This window comes from Mesoplodon mirus (assembly GCF_964341445.2).
Source record: "Mesoplodon mirus genome assembly, chromosome: 12".
In the NCBI taxonomy this organism is placed as follows: domain Eukaryota; kingdom Metazoa; phylum Chordata; class Mammalia; order Artiodactyla; family Ziphiidae; genus Mesoplodon; species Mesoplodon mirus.
Window position 1 is genome coordinate 63,898,237 of NC_138988.1, and position 9,692 is coordinate 63,907,928.

Here is a 9,692-nt window from a genome sequence, read left to right on the forward strand (position 1 = left end):
TTTCTTTTTTTGAACATGCTAATAGAACTAAGTTATGGTTCACAAATTAGTGTTATAATACTTCTGTGTATTGATTACTAGTATACTATGGTAATGACAATGTATTTCATTGTGGAAACTAAAAAAAATATATATATATATATGTATATAATGGAAATAGTCATTTTGACTACAAATATGGCACAAAAGTGGCTTTATTAGAGTTTTAGTTTACTGATATATTACCTACTAATTTATAATAATATTGGCAAAAGATAAGCTGAGAGGAAGAAATAGTTTGGACAATCCACAAATTAAAATATTAGAATGTTAGCTCTGTGTCTTCAGCAGCAGCATGATTGCATATTAACATAGCTTGGCCTAGTTTTACAAAAATTACTTTTGGATAGTTCTTTTCAAAATGGAAGGTGTATAAAATTAGCAAAAGGATACCTCCTCTTTTCATATTAGTGCAAATACGTAAAAGCTTCAAGGGAGTCTTTTCACCAGTTTACATGTTTTGCAGATTCAGCTGTGTCAGCAACAAAACCAAACTCCTCTGTTCATGTATTGCTAATGTCCCATCCTAGGTCCAGAGGGCCCCCCTGGAATAAGCAAAGAAGGTCCTTCAGGAGACCCAGGTCTCCCCGGCAAAGACGGAGACCACGGAAAACCTGGAATCCAAGGGCAGCCAGGACCCCCGGGCATCTGTGATCCATCGCTGTGTTTTAGTGTCATTGTCAGAAGAGATCCCTTTAGAAAAGGACCAAACTATTAGTGTCTGATGCCTCATTCAGCAGCCTAGGCATGGTGCTCTTCTTTTGTGGTCTTTGCATCTCAGGAAGATAACAACAGTAATCCCTTGAAAAGAAACTCATGTACCTCGGTGTTTTTATTATTGTTTCTTTCCTTAAGGAAAAATACAGAAAAGGTCACATATACTGATTTTAAAGGCTCCTCAGTTCTTCAGAGCCTTTAGATTAGTAGCATTAACTAAATCTCAAGGGTGTCTTGTAAGTCCATTCATTTTAATCAAAGTCAAATATAAAAAAAACACCATTGCCTGTCAGCCAGTCAATTTCAGTCACTGTGAAAAATTTCACATTCAGCCTCCATGCAGCAGAATATTTGAGTTCAACTTCCTGTCTGTGTGAATTTCATGTTTCATAGCTCATAGCTCACACTTCTACATTAGTCCAAACGTGCATCTGGACATGGGAGATGAGATCAGGGTTGATATTCAGTTTGGGAACAGACCGTATTGCCATATCAGCACTTACTCCAGTGTCTGTGCTTACCAGACAGTGGTGATGGACTGTTGGTTGTTCAGTGTTTTGAATATCACCTCTGAACATTCTGGAAAAAAAGTTTCACTGGACCTGGTCGATATGTTCAAAGGAATTGTAAGTTCAGAAATACGAAAAAGACTTTCTTCTTCATACTTGCTTAGTAATTGGAATGTTTGTTGCATGCCTTCATTTTCCATTTCAGTTATTACATGTGTACATTCATATATGTTAACTTTTATTGTAGCAAAGCTAGTGGGAATCAATGCTCTAGTTGACAGGAAAGGTAACTCCACAAATCCTAGGATGTCTTGATATTTTTAGCAGACTTTAAAATATTATAAACAGTCTTTGTGTACTGTACTTAATGCTTTTGTAAGGAACATAATTTGAGATATTCCATCCTTTATCATGCTCTAAATTTTGTTACTTTGCTTATTATTCAAAGTACAATAAAGTTTTGTACAGGCCTGAATGCAGTGTCTTTTTTTATACTTAATTTTAATTGATTCTTGAGTATATTATCCATTTGACATGATCATTTATTCAATGGGTATAATTTATTAAATTATTTACCTTATTTTTAAATCACTGATTCATACGAAATAAAAACTTAGAAATTGGGTTGTGTGCTACTCACCTGGATGGGTACAATGTCTGCTTCCTGGCCCAGGAATGGCTGATAATCAGAGTTTAGCTTAACTGATGACGTGTCCTTCTGTGACTTTGATGAGAACCTTGGAGGTGACTGAAGCCCATACATTCAGCAGCTGAATTAGTTTAAGGCTTGTTTTGATGTTCTGTCTCCAGCAAAGCCCCAGATATCTGTTAGACCTGACCAACCTACTCCTGGTAATTGTAGCATTTCCTGGTAGACCTGGTGAAGGGGCAGAATAGGAACTTCCTCCTGCCCCTTGTTCATTCGACCAGCTTTGAGCACATGTGATGCCGAAAACTTGGTCTCTATACACCGGTGCCAAATTGAATATCAGAGACAGAGTTTTGGGTGAAGTAGAAAAAAATAGCTTTATTGCTTTGCCAGGCAAAGGGGGACACAACAGGCTCATGCCCTGAAAAACTATGTGTCCCAACTTGGGAGGATTTAGTGAGGAGTTTTATAGCAATGATTCAAAGGTGGGGTTGCTGAGAAGATTAGGGTGTGTGCAGGGCCTACACTCCTTTAATCTGGCCTCTTGATGAGTTTCTCTGGTTCCTTTAATCTGGCCTTAGGGGGTCTTCTCTGGAATTAAGAATGCTGACGTATCCCATTTATTGGGAGTTTTAGTTCTGTAAAGAGCTCAAAGACATTGTTATGTGTATCTCTTAAGGCGGCCCTGCCCCAAGGCTGCACTATTGTTTCTTGACTGCTCCTCCCTTGTCTCTGCATCCCCCTCCCTTCCCTGATTAGCAACTGTTTGAACCTACCCTTTGGAACTCAGGGAAGGTCATGGAGGCTGGAGTCTATTCTCTACAAACAAGAGATGGGGGACAGAAAGGCTTCCATGCCCAGGAGCCCCACAGGGTCCTGCTCTGTTTCACATGGCCATGTAATGCCTGGGACTGGGCCAGGGATACATTGGTGACATAGTCATGTGGTCTGGCCTGAGAACACTCATGTCTAATGGGGCACAGGTAGGAAAACAGGTGATTGCTATACATTCTAAGAAAGGAGAAAGTGCTATAGAGATGTATAGGGTGATGCTATGGACTAAATTGTGTTTCTCCCAAATTCATATAGTGAAGCCTTAACCCTCATGGGACCCTGTTTGGAGATAGGGCTTTTAGACTGTGATTAAGGTTAAATAAGGTCGTAAGGATGGCATACTAATCCTATATGATTGGTGGCTTTATAAAAGGAAGAAGAGGGAAATCCCTCTTTCTCCACATGCACACATATGACAAAAGACCACGTGAGCACACAGTGCTAAGGTGATGATTTAAGAGCCAGGAATTATCATACTAAGTGAAGTAAGCCAGACAGAGAAAGACAAAAATGATACAAATGAACTTATTTCAAAAGAGAAATAGATTCACAGACATAGAAAACAAACTTATAGTTACCAAAGTGGAAAGGTGGGGGGAGGGATAAATTAGGAGTTTGGGAGTAACATATGCACATACAACTGTATATAAAATAGATAACAAACAAGGCTGTCCTGTATCGTACAGAGAACTATATTCAATATCCTGTAATAACCTATAATGGAAAAGAATCTGAAAAAGAATAGACTCATATGTATAGCTGAATCACTTTGCTGTACACCTGAAACTAACACAACATTGCAGATCAACTATACTTCAATTTTAAAAAATTGCATTAAAAAAAAAAAAAAGAGCCAGGAAGATCACCCACCCTGATCTTGCACTTTTGGCCTCTAGAACTAAAAGCAAATCCATTTCTCTTGTGTAGGCCACCCCATGTGTGGTGTTTTGTGTGGAAGCCCAAGTCATAAAACAGATGAGCGTGGGGAAAGCTTCCCTAAAGCAATAGTTATAAACTGAGATTTGAAAGGCCAGGAGGCATTAGCAGCCCACCAAGTCACGTCAAGTGAATAAAAATGAGCAAAGTCTAGGGGATTAGGAAAGGCCTGGAGAACTGAGAACAAAAACTAGTGAAAACGAGTGGGACCCTGTGGGGCTTCTGGGCACAGAAGGCTTTCCGTGTTCTTTGTTTCTTGTTTTTAGGGAACAGCTTCCAGCCTCCTCAACCTTCCCTGAGTCCCAAAGGGCAGATTCGAGCAGTTGCTTATCAGGGAAGGGAGAGGGATACAGAGACAAGGGAAGAGCAGCCAAGAAACCACCTGAAGCCAGATTAAAGGAACCAGAGAAGTTCATCAAGATTAGGAGATCACCTGGCCAGATTAAAGGAGTGCAGTGCCTGCACACACCCTAATCTTCTCAGCAACCCCACCTTTGAATCATTGCTATAAAACTACTCACCAAATCTTCTCAGGTTGGGACACATAGTTTTTCAGGACGTGAGCCTGTTGTGTCCCCCTTTGCCTGGCAAAGCATTAAACCGATTCTTTTCTACTTCACCCAAAACTCTGTCTCCGAGATTCGATTCACTAGGGATCACTAGGGAATATAAATCGTATTCACTTTCAGTATCTGCTTTTAAAATTGGTACCTCAAGATGAAATATTTCTGTAATTTATCATGGTATATATGTCCTAACATATTTTTGCCTTGTACAAATTCGAGACTAACTCATAAAACACTGATGTTTAAGTATGGAAAGGTGCATGGTTTTGTCCTTCAACTACATTTTGACCATAATGGTGTACCAGCATCTTACATGCAAGGCCTTTTAGCGTAGTTACAAGGGCATGGCTTCCTTAGTGAGGTTGCCTGTGTTCAAATTCCCACTGTTTTTTTCCAGTAGGAACCTTCAGAAAATGTATTTATCTTTTTGTGCTTAAGTCTCTTCATATGTTAAATAAGGAATATTAATAGTACTTACCTAATAGTAAGGATTAGGATTATGAGGATTCAATGAGATAAAACAAAAATATTAATCCATAGAATAAAGTCTGATCATCTACCAGAGCCACACAGAAAATGTGAGATTAGCAAATTTTGAGATGAAATATTTAAAAAACGTATTCAAAACATTTTATATTTGTGCAACTAACACTGATAAAGTTAATTTGATTCATTGCCATCAAGAATGAAACTCTCAGCCTTAAGTGTAACAACGATTCTCAGTAAAGGCTCTCTTGACCAGATTTTGATTCATCCTGGTCTAAAACATAAAGTGGGAACAATTTAGGCGGGAAAACAATCAGCAAAGCCCTGGGGTTTATAGTCTTTAGTTATTTTATCTGTATTTTATCTATTAGCTGTATTTATATCAACTGTATTTTATCCTTGGTTCTTAGAACTTTACCAGATAATTATTTCATTTCCATCATGAAGAGATTTTCAGTTGAGATGCAGCTGCAGCTCCATCTCTAGATCATTATTTTTATCCCCAGTAGAGGGCAGCAAAATACATATATACTCACATATACAGAAATAAGCTATGATAATTTCCTCTCATTATATTAATCATATAAACTATCACTGTGTATATTTAGCCTGAACATTTTCTCGGTTTTGTATGCATAGTTAGATTTATATCCTTAAAACCTTAATTATTCCAAAGGAGAAAAATAATCACAAGGTTTTTATAAATTGAACACCTAAGCCAGAGTTCATGAAGCCGTTTATATTTTGATATCTTGCCTATCTGCTTTACCCTGGTATAATTTAGTTTATTGGCTTAAAGTGCCCTGGCTAGGACCTTCGATTATAGCTTCAGAGTGGTAACTTTATTGTCAGGGAGCTGTTCTGAAGCTCGCTCCTGGGATTCCTCAGTTGTAGATCTGGCCCCTTAGCTACAATTCAGCTGTGTTGTGTCTGAGGCAGGCAGAAAACTGTCCTTATCGTTATATAGAGATTACAGTGAAGAGTCAAACCACACATCATATGGTCTGGTACAGTACATGGTGTAAGCTGTCAACACAGCGAAGTACTCACTCTGTGGCTGAGACACTGTGAGCCTAATCTTCGAAAGCTCTGAGGCGTGATGGGGAGACAGAGGGAAATTCAAATGAACAGTCTGTCTGTAGTTTACAAAGACCAGGAATAAACCTGTACTTTAGTAAAATGGGGCTGCAAATGTTTTAACAAAATTTTATCTTAAAAGCTACATAGAGAATCTTATTTTGCCCCGCATAACACATTTGAAATAAGGAACGTTACTGTTCCTACTCATTAAATTATGTCTGGGTTCTGCCTTCCCCAAGGTAGGTTTCACAGAGAAATTTTGAGTAAATAGATTTCAAAAGGACAACTTGAAGTAGCTGACTGGAGTGTCATTCTGAATAAGCGAGAATGACAAGCAGCAACAAGGTTTTTCTGTCGTATCCCCAGTTCAGTTGCCATTTCAAAATAATATTAAATCGAATTTGAAAAGTATCTATAGATCTTAAACAGTGAAATTTAAAGTGAAATTTTGAAATAAATCATTTTGACAAAAGAAAAAAAAAGGAGTTGTCTGTGATATGTGACCTTGGATAAATCTGATAACTTCCCTGAATTTGTTTTTTTAATCTTTAAAACAAAGGGTTTAAGTTATTGTGTTTTTTTAACCCTGGCTGTACATTAGAATCACCAGGAGAGCTTTAAAAAATTCCCTTGCTGGGGTTCCACCAGACATTCTGGGATCACTGCCTTGCCTTTGAGGCTTCCAACCAATGAACACAGCTCCATGGGAGTGATAGTCATTCTATATTTTTAGGTTTTGGAAAGCTGGTGTTGAGGGTGACAAAAGATAAGCGTAGAGATATAGGGAATGGGAAAAGGGCTGGAGAAGGAGAAAGCAGATACCAAAGAATCTTTCAAGATTGTAATGAGGAAATAGCAGGAAGAGGTGTGCATTGCAGATAAATCACTCTGGCTGCAGTGAGAATAGATAAAACCAGACAAGATTGGAAGTGGAAAAGCTAATTAAATGCCATTCCAGTGGCCCTGGGGATAAAAGGATAAGACAGGGGCAGAGGGGATAGGGGAAAAGAACATCAACATATTGATGCCCAAAACTTGGCCTCTGTGCGCCAGTGCTGAATTGAAATCAAAGAGTTTTGGGTGAAGTAGGAAAAAATAGCTTTATTGATTTGCCAGGCAAAGGGGGACACAACGGTCTGGTGCCCTCAGAAACTGTGTGTCCCAACCTGGGGGTGATTTGGTGAGGAGTTTAATAGCAATGGTTCAAGGGCAGGGTTGCTGATAAGGATCAGGGTGTGTGCAAGGCTTGTATTCCTTAAATCTGGCCTCAGGTGGTCTCCTGATGAGCTGTGGTCCTTGAGGTTATCAAACTGTGACCTTCTTTCTGGAATCAAGTAGTTAACATCTTCCATTTGGTGGGGGCTTTGGTTCTGCAGAAGAGCTCAAAGATATTATTATGTGTATCCCTTAAGGTGGAACCAGAACCCTGCTCCAAGGCTGCACTATTGTTTCTTGACTGTTCCTCCCTGTTTCTGCATCCCCTCCCTTCCCTGATTAGCAACTGTTTGAATCTGCTCTTTGGAACTCAGGGAAGGTCATGGAGGCTGAAACCTATTCTCTGCAAACACGAAACGGGGGACACAGAAAGGCTTCAGTGCCCAGGAGCCCCAGAGGGTCCTGCTTGGTTTCAGTATTAGTCCTACTAAAATCATGGAAAACTCCCAGAATCTATCCACCATGTCCTCGGTGACCCCAAGGAGGTGAGGGCTTATGAAACAGGCTTGCTAAGAGTAACTTGCCATCACACAACTGTGAATGTGTAGAACAGAATTCCTGTTTTTCACCCTTGCTACTTTAATGCCAGCAAAACCTTTGGTAACACCCCTGTTACCCTAGCCAACTAGGGAACTGCTCTCTTTTACACTAACTAAACAGGCTGCCTGCAGTCCAGATTGTGGCTTCTTTGGTCCCTTGTCTGCAGTGCCAATGGGCAATGCTGCACAATTCCTGGAAGAGGTGATAACATTTTTTCCTGAATAAATGCATGTGACATGACTAAGATTGTGTGGAATCAAACCTCATTGTTGTTGATAATTGCCACTATTTCTCCTATTTCATCTATTTACTCATTCAATTCATTCATTAAATAACTCCTTGGAAGTGGAGTACTACTTTCTTCTGTGCTGGTGAAACTGGTTTTTATTATTTGAGTGAAACTTGCTGTATCTAGATAACAAAAAATGTACTCAAATATATTTTATTCCATTTTAAATTTTGTGAAAAGCAAAAAGTGCTGTGATGTCTTTGTTAACATACCCAAATCCCATATTGTTTTAACATCAATAGGAAAATAAGACTCTGAAGAATTTTAAGCATTCAAGCTAATTAAATGCCTTGAAAACATTGAACACTAGATAGAAAATTAGTCAGCTTGGGGAAAAGGAGGGAATGGTGGATAATAGGAAAAAAATATACATGCTGTTAAGGAAAATCATAATTTCCAGTTTCATTTTTTCTGAAGTTTAATGTTGGTGCTTTCTAAGGACGTGATCACATTATCTAATTGTCAGTGGAATAATGTGGTTTTCTGGTGCCAAATTCTGAATTCCATAAGACTAACTGCTGATGAAATTAGAAGAGCTTGTTGAATTTAGAGATTCTGGTCTTTAGGCATGGAATTTAAAAAAAGTATTTAACCACATAACTTTTTATGCCTAGTATTATCTAATTTCTGTGTTGGAAATTGGCAAAGAAACATTATTTCCCAAATATATGTATTTATATGAAAATCTGCATGAAAGCCTATGAAATGAAATTTGTGCATAATATTACTCAGGGGAAAGAAAATTCTGAGGGCAAAAATAATTGCAATGGTTTTGTATTTCTGAGTACACAAAAGATCCTCAAACAAAAATAAACAAATCAAATAACTATTTCACTCACCCCTCATTTCACAATTTCAAAACTGCCTGAAATTGATCTGTATTATATTTTTTTAATCTCCTGCCTTTCTCTTTTCTCTTCTTTTCTTCCTAAAATCCAAAATATAAACTAAAACTTGATTTTGTTTACTGTAAGTATTTAATAAATATAATAGGTTAACTTTAAAAACAACTTGACTGGGGGATAATTTACATACAATAACATACATCTGTTTTTAAGTCTATATTTTGATAGGCTTTGACAAATGTATGTGCCTGTGAAACCATCACCACAGTTAAGCTATAGAACATTTGCATCACCCCCAAAACATTTTCTTGAGCCTTTCTCTAGATAATTTACCCCTCTTCAGGCTGCATTAACCCCTGATCTGCTTTCTGACACTATTGATTGAGAATTTTCTTTTCTAGAGTTCCATATACACGGAATCATACACTACATATTCTTGTGTTTCTGGCTTCTTTCATTAAGCATAACATTTTTGAGATTCATCCATGATGCTGTATCTACCAATAGTTTATTCCCTTTTTTGTTGCTGAATAGTATTCCTTTGTATGACTACATTTCACTTATTCATTCACCTGTTTATAGAAAGTTGGGTTATTTCCAGTGTGGGACTCTTCTGAGTCACACTGCTATGAATATTCATTTACAAGTCTGGATGGAGATGCTTTCATTTCTCTTAGGTATTAGGAGAAGAGAGAAAATTGACTGTGAAAGAAAGAAGGGAGAGAGAAACATTTATATGGAAGTACTTTCAAAAGTCAAGTGAAGTACCATCCTGTTTGTGGATTTCAGTAAAGAGCAAGGGAGCTGGCTGAACTTTGAAATGAGGACACTGGGTGTCTCTAAAGTTGCTGCAACTTCACAACACTGTATTTCAATTGGTGTGTGGAGAGAATGGTGAAATCCCCTTGGATGTGGCTGCAACTGGAAAGAATGACCTTACTCCAATGTGTAAGGCCATGTTTCCCTCAATGTTTATAGCCACCAAAT

General features: G+C 38.2%; 1 protein-coding gene across 2 annotated transcripts in view; it reads left to right on the forward strand.

The window, feature by feature from the left end:
• Positions 1–1,771, forward strand: part of COL21A1 (collagen type XXI alpha 1 chain) — a 179,095-nt gene extending 177,324 nt beyond the window's left edge. For both annotated transcript variants that reach the window (XM_082637999.1, XM_082638000.1), the window contains one exon: positions 570–1,771. In XM_082637999.1, coding sequence (XP_082494125.1) covers positions 570–757 — 188 coding nt within the window. In that variant the 3' untranslated portion in view covers positions 758–1,771. The remainder of the gene's footprint in view (positions 1–569) is intronic.
• Positions 1,772–9,692: the final 7,921 nt, after the last annotated feature.